At 39.9% G+C, this 18,495-nt stretch overlaps 1 protein-coding gene across 1 annotated transcript in view; it reads left to right on the top strand.

Moving 5' to 3' along the window:
• The window catches only part of LOC132235774 (protein diaphanous homolog 1-like), a 44,951-nt gene that overhangs the window by 15,278 nt on the left and 11,178 nt on the right, over positions 1-18,495 (top strand). The window contains exons 2-4 of the mRNA XM_059698689.1: positions 14,214-14,240; positions 15,650-15,799; positions 18,130-18,231. Coding sequence (XP_059554672.1) covers positions 14,214-14,240; positions 15,650-15,799; positions 18,130-18,231 — 279 coding nt within the window. The remainder of the gene's footprint in view (positions 1-14,213; positions 14,241-15,649; positions 15,800-18,129; positions 18,232-18,495) is intronic.

Below are 18,495 nucleotides of genomic sequence, written 5' to 3'. Positions count from 1 at the left end.
ACTAAAACTGTGATAGATAAAAAGAAAAGCTTACCCTACCTTTACTGTACTTTAGTAGAAATGTGGCATGCTTTGTGGCAAAGCTGGAATAGGAATCATTAGAAATTGAATTCAAGTCCATGTTATGACCTTCTGTTGCCTCACTACCCTAAGGGACTGAATGTCAGTCCTGTGATAGAATACATAAATGAATCAGAGCCAGACCCTGCTCTCTGTTCTGTATGATTCTGAATACAGATACCTTACCTGGTGTTTCTTGGGTAGGTAGATTAGGATTTGAAGGAAAATTGTCATTGGCTGCAGTGACACTTTCCATTTTAACCATACAGAACCTGTATCTTTACTGAGAATTTACTGCTTTTCAAAGGAGGTGGAAGACTCTCTATGTGATGTGTATCCCCTGATCGGCTATTTTCCCCAAGGACAGCTAACAAATATGTCATGTGGGCTGAAAGACCAATCAGGATCCCCTGCTCTCATTCATAGGGAAAGACATTACTCTTGAAGGTTTGGTCTGATAGTTTCCTGAGCTGTCTGTGACAGTCATACTGTACTGTCATAAACCTTGACTTGACACTTTTCCTCAGTTTGCTCAATTTGAATGAAGTAATGAGTGAATGAATATATACTGTGCTTAAGATGATGCTCCTAAACCTACAGTGATGCTAATTTTATTTTATTTATTTTCCTTTTTTTGTTTTGTTTTTTTTACAGTGATGCTAATTTTAAAAATACTTATTAAATGTTGGGCATATTAAATGAACAAGACAGGGTTTTTGCCCCTGAACAACTTACAGTATGGTCCACAGAAACAGTTACAATAAATGGTCTGAAGAAGGATCTGATATAAAATACTTAGAGCCTGGCTTGAGTAAGTGCTTTAGTTCTTTTTGCCAAATGATTGACTATGGTTAAGTGTATAATTTATAGATGAGGAATAGCTTTTTTCCTGCCTTATTTTTGGAGTGCAATGTCAACTAGTTAAGTCATCAGGTGTGTATTTTACAAGTCTTTCTGTAGTAATAACAGTACAATTGCCTTTACAGAGTGAGATCTCACCATTCCATTTTATGATCTCAAGAGGTGTGTCTGTTTTTTTGTTTTGTTTTGTTTTAAATACTAGTATATCTTTATTGATTTCAGAGAGGAAGGGAGAGGGAAAGAGAGATAGAAACATCAATGATGAGAGAGAATCATTGATTGGCTGCCTCCTTCACATCCCCTACTGGGGATCAAGCCCACAACCCAGACATGTGCCCTTGACCAGAATTGAACCTGGGATCCTTTAGTCCGCAGGCCGACGCTCTATCCACTGATCCAAACAGCTAAGGCTGGTTTTGTTTTTTAATAAATGAATAATTAAAGTGACTAGCTCAAAATCATACCTGTAGTTTTTTAGGATGCCAGGAAAACACACACACACCCAAATAGGACTCATATTAGTCAGAGTTCTAGATAAATTGTAGATTTTGTCAGTTTGCTTAATGTATTAGTTTCCTCCTGTTATGTGACAAAATCAACAGCTTAAAACAAAACCTACTAATTAGTTTACAGTTCCATTGGTCAGAAGTCCAACATGGACAGGGTGGCTGGGTTTGCAGTATCACAGGGCTGAAATCAAGGTGTCAGCTGACCCAGTTCTCATCTCTAGGCGCTGGGGGAAAATTAGCTTCTAGGCTCATTCAGGTTGTTGGCAGGATGAAATTCCTAGAAGTTATAGGGCTGAGGTCCCTGTTTCTTTGCTGGCTCTGAGCTCTTAGAAGCTGCCTGCAATCTTTGACATTTGGCCCCATTCATACTCAAGCCAGAAGTGAGTGGAACACTGCTAACTTACTGTGTCTCTAATTTCTCCCCCCAAATTTCAAGGGTGCAAGTGATTGGGTCAGGCCACGTGGATAATTTTCCCTTTCTTTTTTTTTTTTTAAATTAAATCTTTATTGTTCAGATTCTTACATTTGTTCCTCTTTTTTCCCCCCATAACTCTCCTCCTCCCAGTTCCCGCCCCACCCTCCACCCTCACGCCCCACCCACTGCCCTCATCCATAGGTGCACGATTTTTGTCCAGTCTCTTCCCGCATCTCCCACACCCCTTTCCCCCACAAGAATAGTCAGTCCATTCCCTTTCTATGTCCCTGATTCTATTATGATCACCAGATTATTTATACACTTGATTCTTAGATTCACTTGTTGATAGATGCATATTTGTTGTTCATAATTTGTATCTTTACCTTTTTCTTCTTCTTCCTCTTCTTAAAGGATACCTTTCAGCATTTCATATAATACTGGTTTGGTGGTGATGAACTCCTTTAGCTTTTCCTTATCTGTGAAGCTCTTTATCTGACCTTCAGTTCTGAATGATAGCTTTGCTGGATAAAGTAATCTTGGTTGTAGGTTCTTGGTATTCATCACTTTGAATATTTCTTACCATTCCCTTCTGGCCTGCAAAGTTTCTGTTGAGAAATCAGCTGACAGTCGTATGGGTATTCCCTTGTAGGTAACTGGGTTTCTTTCTCTTGATGCTTTTAAGATTCTCTCTTTGTCTTTTGCTCTTGGCATTTTAATTATGATGTGTCTTGGTGTGGTCCTCTTTGGATTCCTTTTGTTTGGGGTTCTCTGCACTTCTTGGACCTAAGTCTATTTCTTTCACCAGGTGGGGGAAGTTTTCTGTCATTATTTCTTCAAATAGGTTTTCAATATCTTGCTCTCTCTCATCCTCTGGCACCCCTATAATTCTGATGTTGGTACGCTTGAAGCTGTCCCAGAGGCTCCTTACACTATCTTCGTATTTTCGGATTCTTTTTTCATTGTGCTTTTCCAGTTGGGTGTTTTTTGCTTCTTCGCATTTCAAATCTTTGACTTGATTCTTGCGCTCCTCTGGTCTGCTGTTGGGTGTCTGTATAATATTCTTTATTTCAGTCAATGTATGCTTAATTTCTAGTTGGTTCTTTATCACAACATTGAGGGTCTCATTAGATTTCTTGAGGATCTCACTACATTTATCGGCGGTCTCACCAGTCTTTTCGAGGGCCTTACTAAGTTTATCGGCAGCTTCTATACAGTTCTTGAGAGACCTTAAAAGTGTGGTTTTGAGCTCTATATCTTCCATTTCTGACATTTGCGTCCTGTTTCTTTGTCTCCGCATTTTATCTTTTCTTGGTGCACCCCTTAGTGGTCTTTGTGCGCAGTCTTGTTGTAGTTAAGCCTTGATTGTCAGCAATACCAGGGGTGTTTTGACCTCCAGGCTAACTGGCTATGAGAGTCAGCTCTGTCTGTAGTGGGAGAGCTTCTGTGCTGGATCTCTAGGGCTGTGCTAATCTAGCATTTGCCTGAGGCTATCTGGCAAATGGCTCTGCGCAGGGCTTGGGCGGGGCGGGTCCCTGGGGATCTACAAGGCGGGCGGAGCAAGCAGTTATGGCTGCTCTCAGTTCCGTCCCTAGGGGCTCTGCCTCACAGAGTCCCAGCAACCGCTGCAAACCTCGGAGAGAAAGCTGCCTTCGAGTTCCGACCGAAGCCAGACATTCCCGCTTCTCCGCTTCTCCGTTTGAGTCTGGGTCCCTAGAGACTCACCCGGATCTGGAGCTCAGAGTCTGAAACTCCCTCCCGGTTGAAAACAACAACCGCGCCCTTGCCGCCAGCCCGCTCCGCGCTCTCACTCCGCACCTGAGTATTTCACTTCAGCACTGCGCCTTCTCTGAGTCTGGGTATGATATTCTCTTTCCTCCTACTTGTAGAATTTCCACTCAGCGAGCCTTCCTGTGGTTCTGGATGATGTCCGTTCTGTCCTTTAGTTATATCTCTGAAGTGGTTGTTCGAGGCAGCAATCTCCGGCGTTAACCTATGCCGCCATCTTGGTTTCCAATTTTCCCTTTCTTAAAAGTCAGTTGTGCCAAATAACTACTCATAAGAGTGATAGCCTATCATATTTCCAGTCCTGATAATTATACAGGGTGAATACATCAGCCTAGGAATCTTGGGAGACGTCTTAGAATTCTACCTACCACACTAAATGTTTCCCTTACACTAAATTAGCCCATGGAGCAACTGGGTGGGTGTCAGAAGAGCAAGAGGTAGGAATTGAGTATTCTGAGGCAGTTACTGAATTGCATTGTGATTATCCTATATAATAAAAGCCTAATATGCTAAGTGTCCTGTCGGCCAGTCGGCCATTCAACCAATTAAAGTGTAATATGCTAATAATATGCTAAGGCCGCTCAGCCGCTCGCTATGACATGCATGACCACCAGGGGCCATTCAGTTGACCGGTTGACCAGTGGCTATGATGTGCACTGACTGCCAGGGGGCAGATAGTACCAGTCAACCAGTCATTATGATATGCACTGACCACCAGGGGGCAGACGTTCCGACCTGTAGGTTAGCTTGCTGCTGGGGTCTGGCTGATCAGGACTGAGCAAGACGGGCTGGACATGCCTGGGAGCCCTCCCATGGTCCCTCCCTAGCTGGCCAGTCTCCTGCATCCCTCCCCAGCCCCAATCGTGCACTGGTGGGGTCCCTCAGCCTGGCCTACACCCTCTCACAATCTGGGACCCTTCGGGGGATGTCAGAGAGGCGGTTTCGGCCGATGGCAGAATGACCCGTCGCTATGACTTGCACTGACCACCAGGGCAAAGACGCTCAACAAAGGAGCTGTCCCGGTGGTCAGTACGCTCCCACAGGGGGAGTGCCGCTCAGCCAGGAGCTGGGATCACGGCTGGCGAGCGCAGCAGCGGTGGCAGGAGCCTCCCCTGCCTCCACGGCAGCGCTAAGGATGTCTGACTGAAGGCTTAGGCCTGCTCCCTGTGGGGATCGGGCCTAAGCCGTCAGTTGGACATCCCCTGAGGGCTCTCAGACTGGGAGAGGGCACAGGCTGGGCTGAGGGATCCCCTCTCCCCCCGAGAGCACGAATTTTGTGCACTGGGCCTCTAGTAGGTATTATAAGGCACGGGGATCTGTGGCCTCCCAGAATCATCAGAATAGGGGCCAGGTGGCATTCCTTCATGGTGTTCTCTTGATATTTACTTAGTCAAGAGCTCAAATATAGTTGTAGTCCTGTATAAGTTAGCCTGAACATAACCTTAGAAACTGCTGAGATATAGGCTTATAGTTGTAGGTTTCTGTTACCCATGTGCTAGTCACATGGCTTGTGGGATTGTTGTCCATGATTAACTGTTCTTGTGGTAGGAGTTAGAAACACTTTTTGCTATGTAATATGTACTCTGTTCAGAATAATGTTTAATTATATTCTCTTATTAGATCCTTTCTAACCTCTTTGCTGCTAAGGATACTATCTAATTACCTTTGTTTGGTTACATAAATGTCTTGTGCCAAGAGATCATCCTTAATTGTCTGATAATTCTGTGCCCTTTTTTTGACTGGAGGGAAAAGTTAAAGATTCAGGGAATTGGGTAGAGATGAATCAGTCCCTTGGATGAATTTTCTTACATCCTTGAGTTTATAATAGGTCTAATTCTATTACTTGGCAAACATAGGGAACCTCTCTTCAAAAGACTGTTTAGTCCCATTGGCCCACTTTTTAATATATTTTTATTGATTTCAGAGAGGGAGAGGGAGAGAGAGATAGAAACATCAGTGATGAGAGAGAATCATTGATTGGCTACCTCCTGCAGGCCCCTAAGGCTGACTCTCTATCCACTGAACCAACTTTTTAAAAGTTGAAGTATTAATAGATACACCATCATCACCACTGCAATAAATCCAATTATGGAAAGGAAGTTTTATAGTTCATTTGCATTTAATATAATAATTGATCAGAATGTGTTAAAACTCATTAAGTCATTTACTTTAATTAGTTTGGCCTCATATGGCATATCTTAGGATCTTTTGACTTTTTAATTTTTATTTTCTTAAACCAAACTGTAAAGTATCTAGGAGGTTTCTTATTTCCTGAAGATTGGTAAGCAAAAGATTTATCTTGCCACATATTACATTAGGATGTGGTGACTGAATCAAAGCCTTGAATTATTCTGGAAGTCAAGTTAAGGATACAGCTTTTTATTTTTATGTTGATTGATGGTCTTATTGCAGAGCATATCCAGCCAAATATATTTATTTTTGATGCTGTTACTTTTGATGCGATATCCTTTGAGTAATTTGATAAAATATGATTAGGTAATACTAAGAATCTTTTGGAGAAGATGAAGCTCATTTTATTAAACTCAATTTTGTTAAGCTCCTTTCTTGTACCAGCTAATGATCTTTAGAAATTTATTTACCCATTAATTCTGTTGAATAAAAAATTCCTGTGGAATAAATGTTGTCCTACCCCTTCTATCAATATTTGTTTGCATATAAATGAAAGATTATTATAAAAATTGAGTAAATAAGCAAAAAATCTAGACTTTATGTAAATGACTAGAGGCCCGATGCATGAAGATTCGTACAAGAATGGGCCTTCTTTCCCCTGGCTGCCAGCACCGCCTTCGCTCCAGCCTTTCCACCTTTGCTCCAGCCCAGAGCCACCTTTCCGCCTTCCCACACTGACCAGAGGCCCAGAGCAGCTGGGGCGGTGTGGAACACCTGCGTCATCGGCGCCTGCACATGCAAATTACCTCGCCATCTTTGTTGGGTTAATTTGCATACTCACTCCTGGTTGGCTGGTGGGCATCGTGAAGGTATGGTCGATTTGCATCTTTCTCTTTTATTAGTGTAGACAATATTGGCACTATTAGATGGAGGTGCCCAGTTGAAGATAAACTGAATACTGTCTTGGAGTCATAGTCCAACTATAGATTTTCTGAGTGTTAAAAGGGTCCCTTCTGAGGATACCAGTGGGCCATATGGTTTGGACAATCCAAGAATCTGGATCAGGTTCAGAAGGTATTGTCAGTTTAAAAAGCCAGAACAAAAGTGATTGATGGGGGTGACAGTCTTTGAGGGTCTGGCTCAGTCTCATGGTTCCATTTTAATTGTGTTCCTTGGCATAGAGTTGTCATCTGGAATCTTTGTCCTAGGGATTTCCTTTTCTTCTTTCATGTGTTAGATCTCCTATTTCCTGTATTTCAAGTCTTCTACTTTCTTGGGTTGATCCCTCATTTTGGTGGATCATATACTACAATAGCTTCCTGAAAGTTTAACTGTTTAAAAATGTCTATTCTGAACTCACATTTGACTGATAGTTTGGTCGGGTATATAGAATTCTAGGTTGGAAATTATTTTCTTCAGATTTTAAAGGCCTTGTTCCATTGCCATCTAGCTTTTGGTTTATTGTAAAAAAAATTCAAAGCTTGCCTGATTCCTTTGTATATGATCACTTTTCCTCTCTGTCGAATCTTGTAAATTTTCTTTGTATTCCAAGTGTTTTGAAATGTCACCATGATATGCTTGTGTGTGATCTATTTTTGTCCTTTGTGTTAGACACTCATCCTTCAATGCTGGGAACTATTCTTGAATTATTTCTTGATAATTTGCTCTGTTTTTTCCTATTAGTTTGGATATTGTACCTCCCAAATTGATCTAATTTTTTTATCTTTTCTCTCATTTTTCTATCTTTTTGCTCTGCTTTTTAAGGCGAGTCCTCAATTCTTTCTTCCTATCCTCTATTGAGCTTCCTCTTGAGTTTCTGTTCTCATATTTTCATCTTTTAGGGCAGTGGTTCTCAACCTTCCTAATGCCACAACCCTTTAATACAGTTCCTCATGTTGTGGTGACCCCCAACTATAAAATTATTTTCGTTGCTACTTCATAACTGTAATTTTGCTACTGTTATGAATTGTAATGTAAATATCTGATATGCAGGATGTATTTTCATTGTTACAAATTGAACATAATTAAAGCATAGTGATTAATCACAAAAACAATATGTAATTATATATGTGTTTTCCTATGGTCTTAGGCGACCCCTATGAAAGAGTCATTTGACCCCCAAAGGGTCGCGACCCACAGGTTGAGAACCTCTGTTAAGGGTTCTTTTTCCTCTGAATGTTCCTTTTTAAATGGTGTTGTCTCTTGTGGATATTAATGCTTTTTAAAATTTTTTCTTCTCTTTGCATAGTATTTATATAAGTTGTTTTTTTTCTCTTTTCCCACGTTTATTGGTAGCTTTCTTCAAATGTCTGATAATCCTGAGTTTTGTCTGCTAATATTTAAAAATGAGGACTAAAGAACTGATTGGAAGGTCTGGATGGCTAGGGCTGTTGTCTGTGTACTTTACTGTAAGACAGCCTGGACCAATAGGAATATAAAGTGAGTCACATATGTAATTATATATTTTCTAGTAGCCACAGAAAAAGGCAAAAAGTGAAAAGAAACATGTGAGATTAATTTTAATATCGTTTGTTTAATTCAGTATATGTAAAATATTACTTCAATATGTAGGAATTATATAAATTACTGAGATTTTTTGTTTTGTTATTCCTCACCCTAGGATGTTTTTCCCTTGATTTTTAGAGAGAGTGGGAGGGAGGGAGGGGAGCAGAGAGGGAGAGAGGGAGGGAATGATGGAGGAAGGGAGGGAGAGAGAGAAACATTAATGTGAGACACATTGATTGGTTGCCTCATGCATGCGCACAGACCGGGACCAGGGATCAAACCTCCAACCCAGGTACCTGCTCTTGATCAGGAATCAAACCCGCAACCCTTCTGTGCATGATACCTGACTCTCTAACTACTTAGCAACACCAGCCAGGGCTATTGAGATATTTTACATTCTGTGGTTTATATTAAGTTATTGAATTCCAGTGTTTATTTTACATTTATAGCACATCTCAATTTGGATGCTCAATTTTCATAAAAAATACTTGATGTGGCTCAGTGGTTGAGCGTTTACCTATGAACCTGGAGGTCACGGTTTGACTCCTGGTTAGGGCACATGCCTTGGTTGCGGGCTCGATACTCAGAAGGAGGAGTGCAGGAGGCAGCCTATTAGTGATTCTCTCTCATCATTGATATTTCTATCTCTCCCTTGCCTTTCCTCTCTGAAATCAATTAAAAAAAATACTTGATTGTGTATTTAGATTTCATAAAATTTACAAGTGAAAAAAAAGTAGATTCACATACCAAGGGTGTTCTGAATATACTTAAATTTAACATTAACATTAGTTTTTAAATTTAAATTTTGTTAAAATTAAATAAAATTATAAAGTCCTTCCTCAGTCACAGTAGCCACATTAGAAGTGCTCAGTAGTGACATGTGGCTAGTGGCTACCATTTTGGACCACAGAGCTCTACAGTGACCTACTTAGACTATGTCAGTAGCTTTAGGTCATTTTTCAATTCCCCAGAGAAGGCTCTTCCAACCCTCTGCCTTAACAGTAAGGGCTGGCTGCTGGGGGTTTGAGAAACCAGAAGGGGGAAAGTGCTGGGTGTCTTAGTATATAGTATGCATAGATTAACTTATTATTATTATTTTTTAATATAGGATCCCTAGCCACAACTATGCCTGACATCCCCCAATCTAGAGACAGACCCTCTGTTTTAACCTCTTCTAAGAATAAACGTCCAGATTTCTGCTAAAGTAAGAGAGGACAGTCTTCCAATATCTACAGATCTGCTTCTTAAACGGCTCTCAACCAATCTTATTTTTAACCTACTCTCCCCCCTCCACCCCATATTTCTGTAGTTATCTGGTGCCACTAATTCACGAGCCTTTTGTGGTTTCTTAAGTATACTTTGGATTGGTTATTGGCTTTTCCTAATTCTGGTTAGGACTCATGTTTTTTTGTTTTGTTTTTAATTCTCACCTGAGGATATATTTATTGATTTTTAGAGAGAGAGGAAAGGGAAAGAGAGAGAAAAACATTAATGTAAGAGAGAAACATCGATCAGTTGCCTCCCATATGCACCGCAACTGGGGATTGAACCCACAACCTAAGTATGTGCCCTGACCAAGAATCGAACCTGCAACCTTTTGGTGTATGGGGTGATGCTTCAATTAATTGAGCCACTCAGCCAGGGCAGGACTCGGCTTTCTTAGGTGTATTGGGTTTACCACCAGTCCTTCCATTTATTCCCCTGCTTCAAAATTTGGTTGAATTTGGTCTTTTCTTATTCTTTCCAACCTTGTAGCCTCCTTTCTTCCATCATTGTTTTCTTTCTAAAAAGTTCTTTTCTATAGATTTAGAAGAGTTTCAAGAAGGGGAAAAATTAAATGTTTTGATTCAGTGTACCATCTTTTACCTGGAAGTTTCTTTTTTTTATTATTATTAAGTTTTACTTATATCTCCTTTTTCCCCAATACCCCCCTCCCCCCCCCCCCCGCAACCATTCCCACCCCGGGCAAGCCCCCTCCGCCCCAGTGTCTGTGTCCATTGGTTATGCTAATATGTACATGGAAGTTTCTATTAATCTGTTTTCATGAGAAGATTTTGATATTAAAAAATTTTTATTAAGTATTTATACATCCTTTAGTATCTATATTTGCAGTTTAAAGTTTTAGTGGAAAACTCAATAGGAGGGACAGGAAGATGAAGTATTTAGTGCAGACAGGCTAGGAGAATTAAGGGGTTGGTTTGGGACAGAAGAGAATTGACAGTAAACAGGGTCAGTGGTGAGAGTGGAAGCATTTAGGGGGTTGAAATGATTAGAGTCCTTATTAAAAAGTTTTAAAAAAAGATTTTTAAAATTGATTTTGAGAGAGAGTGGAAAAACATCAATGTGAGAGAGAAACATCAATGTCAGAGCGAAACATTGATCTGGCTACCTTTTGCATGCCCCCCACTGGGGATCAAGCCCGAAACCCAGACCTGTTCCCTGACCAGGAATTGAACCAGCAACCTTTCAATGCCCAACCAACTGAGCACACCACCCAGGGCAGTTCTTTTTACTTTTCATAATCTAGGAACTTCTTGTTTGCTATCTCAGAGAATCCACAAAACAACTAATGATACTTTTTAAAAACTTACTGTTTGCAACCAGTATACATAGGATCTCTAAGGATAATATACAGTATTATATAAGTAAACCATACACCCTTAATATACTATAGCAGAAAGTTCCATTTTGATAATTGAATTGGGCTTGCTGTTCAGGTGTTATATGGGGTTCTGAAACAGAATTTTGTCTAGCCTGTGATTCTTTTTGCTGGTAGTTGCTGCCCTCTCTTGGACTAGTTGAGGAAATGCAGCTTTTATCCTGCATGGATCATTTTTTGCTCTCCTTACTCAAACTGAGAACTAAAACATGGATACTTTTTTTTTAAAGAATTAAACCTGTTTTTAATGATACACCAAGGGAAACTATTATCTTCCTTCTTAAGAAAATATGTTTACTTTTGTATCTAAAGGCAAGAGTTAGTGGGCATTAAATGGGACAAGGCAGAAGAATTTGGGGAATACAGCTATTTGGGCTTTCGAATCTGGAGACTGGAGCTCCTACCCAGCTTGCCCCTAGTCATGTGATCTCGATGATTTACTCCACCTGTCTGAGCTTCAGTTTCTTCACTGATACAGTGAAGAGGAGGAATATAATTTGAGGGCTTCTCCAGGGATTGTTATTTTAGGCAAGCAGCCCCAGGTTATGTTATTTGTTCATAGAAGATGTAATGACTAAGTCTCAGGCTCTGCCCTGAAGGAACTGAGTTTGGAAAAAGATAGAGGAGGCAGACAATCAAAAGACAATTGTAATCCTCTACTAGTGCTGTGTGACAAACAAGTATACCTATTACTATGGAAACACAAAGAACAGTACCTGTCCAGTTAGAGGAGGTGTCATCCTGTAGGGCATCTTGGAGTTAGCCTTGAATACATAGTAGGCTGAGGGAAGCAGCAGCCTGGGGAAAGTTGGTGGTAAGACAGCATGATCTACTTGGAACCTGTGGCTGGTTCAAGATGCCCAGAAGAGTTTGAGGTGGAGGGTTTGTTGAGATGAGTCGAGGGAAAGAAGCCAGAAATGTTATATGCCTTGCTTAGGAATTTGGATTTTGATGTGAGGGCAGTGGGGAGCTATTGAAGGGTTTTAAGTGGAGAATAACATGGACCATTTGGCATTTTAGAAAGATTACTCTTGAATATATAATATGGAGAATGGAGTTGGTGTGGTGCAGATGGGACTGAAAGCAGGGAGATCAGTTAGGAGGCTGTTGCAGTAAATCAAGCAGGAGATAATAATGGCGTGAACTTGGGTAGTAGTAGTGAGGATGGATGGAAGAGAAAAAAGAGTCTGTAAACAGAAGGAACAGGTTGCTGGTTTCCCTGAATCTGAACAATCCAGCTGGCACTGATTTATTACATCCAGGTTCTGTTACCTATGTTACTTACATCCATCCAAGAATTGTTTAGGTTTTGCTTGGTTCTGAGGGAACATTTTGTGTTTGGAGGACAAGATGCTGGAAGCAATTGGTCTCAGAGCAAATAATTTTGACCTTGGCAATGGCAACTTAAACTATACACACTCAACTCATCTTTTTTGTGGCTTGTGTCACTTCTCTGTGCCAGGCCACTTAGGGTGGTGATCAAAGGAATTGCTAGTCTACTTGGGTGTTGCTGTCTCTACTTCATTATCCTTCTGTCTTCACTCCCCAGTATGCAGCACACATCAATTAACTAAATTCTGTTGATGCTGAGCAAAGTTCTTATAGTTTCAAATGATTAGCACTCAGTCAGTGGAAGCTTGACTTCCTCAACCATGGAGGGCAAAATTAAGATTCACAGTTTAACTGGATTTAACTGAGAACTCTGACATGGGGACCATGAACATAATGATACAGATTTTTCTTGTCCATAAAAAAGTTAGTAAAATAGCTTTGTGGCAGGGTCAAAAGGTATTCACTGTACTCTTCTAAGGACATTAGCAAAAGAACATGGCTTAAAAATTAATTATTAGGGTGAAAAAGAATTCCTGCTTTCCCACACCTGCTCATTCAGACTTTTTCTAGTAAAGTATAGCATGTATACAGAAGAGAACATAAAACACATAGAATAATTATAAACCAAACACCTATATAACCAGCATCCATGTAAAGAAGTAGAATATTGTAAGCCCTCAAGAAGCCCCCTTGTTTATTTTTGCAGTCACAACTTTTCACCCACCCCAAGTAACCACTTCTTTGACATTTGTGGATATAATTTTATATCCTAAATAATATAATTTAGTTTTACATGTTTTTAAACTCAGTGTAAGTTAAATAATACATTCATCTTTGTGAGTAACCGTAAGTTCATTCACTTTTTTTTTTATTGATTTTTTTAGAGAGAGAGAGAGAGAGAGAGAAAGGCATCAATGTGAGAGAGCAACATTGATTGGTTTCCACTAACCAAACCTGCAACCTGGTATGTGCCCTGACTAGGAATTGAACCTGCCACCTTTTGGTATATGGGACAATGCTCCAACCAACTGAGTCACATTGGCCAGGGCCATTCATTTTCTTTCTTTCTTTTTTTTAATATGTTTTATTGATTTTTTACAGAGAGGAAGGGAGAGGGATAGAGAGTTAGAAACATCGATAAGAGAGGAACATCGATCAGCTGCTCCTGCATACCCTCTATTGGGGATGTGCCCACAACCAAGGTACGTGCCCTTGACCGGAATCAAGCCCGGGACCTTTCAGTCCGCAGGCCGACGCTGTATCCACTGAGCCAAACTGGTTAGGGTTCATTTTCTTTATGTAATCAGTTTCCACTGTACCAATATACCAGTTTATCCATTCTAGTCATTATGGCTATTTGGATGGTTCTCTGTTTTAGATAGTATAGTGCTGCTGTGAACATTCTCATTAAATGCATCCTGCTATATATGTGCAAGTTTCTACAGAGTAGATATATAAAAATCAATTTGTTGAGGTGTAGTATTTTAAATTTACTAGATAATGCCCATACTATTTTCCAAAGTGGCCATAGCAATTTACGTTACCAACTACGTGTGAGAGCTTCCGCTGCTCTGTGACCTGACAGACATGAAAATTTTTGCCAATCTCGGTGAGTGCAAAACGATATCTCATTGTAGTTTTAGTTTGCATTTCCTTGTTTACCAATAAAATTGTGCACGTTTCATAGGTTTGTTGTTCATTGGATTCAGAGTCTTTTCAGGTTGCCGTCTCTTTCTTTTTTCTTCAATGAGCCATATGTTAGTGATCTTAAAATTCTTCTTGCCTCTTAAGAGAATGTGCTAAGGAATAGTTGGGCAGAAATCTTTTAGCTTGTGAGAAGTCACTTAGATCCTTTCAAAGAATTTTCTCTTCTTTTTTCTCCCAACTCATCTGGTATTTGGGAAGTTTCCTGGCATTTCACTGATCTCTCTTCTCCCTCCTTTTTCCCATTTCCTAGACTCTGAAGCGACTCATGGCAGATGAGGTAAGGAAATATTGTCCAGCATGTGCATGTTCTAGCTCATTTTCTACATTGCGATATTTACCAGTTACTATAACTTTGGTTTTCTATAACTTGTAAGTGGTGTAAGTTCTGCTCTCAGAGCATCCCAAAGCATTTTCCTAACTCTTCGCTCTATGTTTGGCTCATTGCATGCATTTCCCTGGCACACTCATTGGCTTCCAGGATTACCACTTTCTTTCTTCCAATATATTTTTTATTGATTTCAGAAAGTAAGGGAGAGGGAGAGATAAAAACATCAGTGACAAGAGAAATTTATCAATCCACTGCCTCCTGCACGACCCCTACTAGGGATGGAGCCCACAACCCAGGCATGTGCTCTGACCATGACCTCCTGGTTCATGGGTCTGATTCTCAACCACTGGCCCACACTGGCTGGGCTCACTTTCCTTAAACTTCAAGCGAACTTGCAGTCTGGATGCCACTCATATCACTTGAAGCTCCATAATGCTTGCAGATACTTGTTGCTATTATTTTCAAACAGGTAGAGCTGACAAGCTGCAGCTTATCGGTGATTTTTTTATTTGAGCAACTCTACTTGAGGTTTGAGGAATGGTTCATGAGCATTTTGTTGGCAGAAAGGTGGCATATATACCCCTGAATTACATAGTAATCTTTGCAAGGGGATTTTGAAGAATATGTATTGAACTTTTGCTGCCTACATAAAACAAGTGCTACGGCATGTACAGAAGAAAGAAAAAGGAATGGTTTCTGGTTTTAAGGCAGGGGTGGGGAACCTTTTTTCTGCTAAGGGCCATATGGATATTTATAACATCATTCTTGAACCATACAAAATTATCAACTTAAAAATTAGCCTGCTGTGTTTGGTCAGACATTTAATTAACTCACCCCTAATGCCTTGGTGCAGAGCTAGACCAAATTATTTCGAGGGCTTTATATGGCCCGCAGGCTGAACATTCCCCACTCCTGTTTTAAGGCTCATTTATTCTCTGTGACTTACATCTATTAAAATCTGTGGTCATGTTTACCTCTGGAAGGGAAAGATCCTCTGAGGGCTTGGCCAGATTTATTATTGGATAGCTAGAGGGAAACAAAGGGCATTTAATTGAGATAGCTCAGTACATGAAATGCTTTCAGTTCTGTGCTACTAGAAATGGCAAGGGAGCTCAAGAACAAAGTTTTCTCTTTTTAGAGAGGTTCCAAATCTTAATACCCTAGTCGTTTTATTTTTGTGTAAACATGAGAGTACAGAGTCAGTATACTAAATTAGATATTAGATATGAAGAAGGCTGTTTTATTAATGCCAGAAGAATCTTGGACTAATCACAAACCAGAGGAATCGTGTGTAGAAGAGGCTATTTAATGTGTATGTGAAAATGGATCGCTGCTAATAAGTTTTTTCTCTTTAACAGCTGGAGAGATTTACCAGCATGAGAATTAAGAAGGAGAAGGAAAAGCCCAATTCTTCTCATAGAAATTCATCATACGGGGATGATCCCTCAGCACAGTCATTGCAAGATATTTCAGATGAGCAAGTTTTAATACTTTTTGAACAGATGCTGGTAAGTTTCCCATCCCAAAATGTTGTTTCTTTCTGGTAATGCATTTGGGCATAGTGAGCCCTTTTTTGGTGCACATTCCCTCTAACTAGCCCTTAATTACAAAGAATTCCAGGCTTAATAGGGAACTTCTTACTAGCAGTTTCATTAATGAAGGGACTAAATATATAAGCACCAGTATATAAGATTTGAATCTGTGAGTTAGGCTTGGAAATGTCTGATCACTGACCACCTTGTTAATGTATTTCTGCCCAGCAACACTTTGCCACAAAGACCTAGGGGGAGTGGGTCAGTTCCTGTGGTAGTGTAGAGACTTGGGATAGCCAGAGTAGATGAAGTGTTGAAACAGTCACAGCGAACTCTGTACAAAGAAGAGACCGAGGAATGGAAAGGCATCATTTGCCCAAGGTCTTCTATTCAATGGCGAATCTAGAAAGAGAATTCTGATGCTATATTCACTAAGAAGACCTTTAAAGCCTGTGACTGAAGCCAGTTAAGTAATGACGTATACATGGATGTGGCTTAATTTGCTGTTCTTAGTGAGGAACACTGAGTTGGGAGGACACTCGGTGAATGTCCATTAGTGATAAGTCTTGGAAAGTTTTGAGTATGTGCTTTTAAGATTTCTTAAGACTTGTATAATGCCTGGATATATGATCTCAGATTCAAATAGAGACTAGTGCAGGCCTCACTTAATTAAAAGCATGAGCTTAAAGATAGGATCTGGTTTATAGTAAATACTCAACCAATACTACTATTATTTTTCACTGAAGCTTTTAGTTCATCTCTTAGTAATCCAAGTACCTTAAGAGTCTGAGTGTGATCTATTGAGACAGTCTCCTTGCTGGATTACAAACTTAGATGTCTTTAGGGCCAGGAAGGTAGTATAAATAAGTTAATAGAAGATGATAAAAATGAGGACTGTGGTAAAATGTAGAAAGACTTTTGGCATTTTTGTTAGTTCCTATAGGTTTTGTAGCATTCCAGTTGGGAATACTGGTGCAGTAGTGGCAGATATTCTATTTTTAGAAGAAGCTAGAAATTTGTAATTAAAAACCCCCACCACAGTAATTCTTTAATAGCATCAAATATCATAGCTAACATCCAGAATTCCCCAATTAAGTCATTTAAAAAATACTTTTTTAATTCAAATCACAATTCCATATAAGGTCCATTATACTTAATATCCCCTTAAGTTTCATTTAATCTATAGGTTTTTCTATAGAAACAGTTTGACTTGTAGAGTTTCTCCCACAATCTGAAATTTGATACTAGAAATTCATATTTTTATTTGAAGTTTCCCAAATTTAAAATGTTGAGTTAGCCAAGCAAAACATACTTTATTTTTGGGTCTGATTCAATGTGAAGGCCAGCAGTTGGCAACTTCTGTGTTCAATTTAGCTGTAAAATGAGGGGGACGGCACCAGGAATTGAGTCAGAAAATGTCAAATTAATACTGCTATTTGGGAGCAGTGACCCGCCCTGCACACACACACACACACACACACCAAGAAAAAACAGATTATATCTATTGTTCCCCTGTGTTCGCCTCATTTCAAATAATATTCTGGACTTTTTAGGGTTAAACTTGTGCTCACTGAGATGCTGAGCTCAGACACATAGGCTCATACATGTCATAGGCTCAAGTAGAGCCTTTCTCCCATAACACATTGCAGGTCATGTCTGTTGAGGGGCTTTTTCACAGTTTTCCAGTGGACTGTGTGAAGTGGGGATAATGGGTGTTTAGGCCCTAGTGCTGTAGAATTGGCTGGTGTTGATTTTGCTGTTGTTTGAATGATGTCAGTCACTCAGTACTTCAGTCTAAGAGATTATTAAGGTCCATCCTAAGTGCAAAAAGCGTGTGCTTTTCATTCAGTATAGTACAAATAAAATTTTCATTTACTATTGAGTCCATTTTTATTAGGAAAATGTTAAGTGTATCTATAATAATATCTATAATAATAAAAGCATAATATGCTAATTAGACCAGATGTCCTTCCGGATGACCCCCGGACGAAGCCAGGGCTGAGGCAGAGGTGGCTTCTGCAGCGCCGCAGCGTAGGTGGGGACCGAGCCCCTTCCACAAATTTTGTGCATTGGCCTCTTGTATGTATAAAAATGTCTACAAGGACTTATACTAAAATATTAACCACATCTGTCCCTGAGGAATGTTCATCATCTGTAATGGCTGAACTCTCTAGGGATCAGGAAAATTTATTTATTCAATAAGCATTTAATGTATTCAGCTCTTCACTAAGTATATAAAATATTAAACACTGAAAACTTGTAAGGAAGTTGAGGCATTTTTGTTTTTTCCCTTTTTCCTCTACTAGGTGGACATGAACCTGAATGAGGAGAAACAGCAACCTTTGAGAGAGAAGGACATTATTATCAAGAGGGAGATGGTGTCCCAATACTTGCACACCTCCAAGGCTGTGAGTTCTGGGGCAGGTACCCCATGACACACTTTGCCCTTATCTTGGACCTGTTTGTTTTGCCAATTTCCTAGAACATTTTATGTCTGTATCAGTTCTGTTTCATTCTGTTATACAAGCCTACTTGCTTTGTGCTTTCACTTAAGTTATCAATCTCACATACTTTTTGTCTGATTCAATTTTCATGAAGTGTATATGGGGAATGGGGTGGGAAATTCTGAGTCTCACATGGCTTGGTGGTATGTATGATGGGTATTTGCCTTG

This window comes from Myotis daubentonii, chromosome 5 (assembly GCF_963259705.1).
Source record: "Myotis daubentonii chromosome 5, mMyoDau2.1, whole genome shotgun sequence".
NCBI lineage: Eukaryota > Metazoa > Chordata > Mammalia > Chiroptera > Vespertilionidae > Myotis > Myotis daubentonii.
The sequence above is the reverse complement of the archived record's forward strand: the minus strand, read 5'-3'. Positions and strand labels throughout refer to the sequence as shown.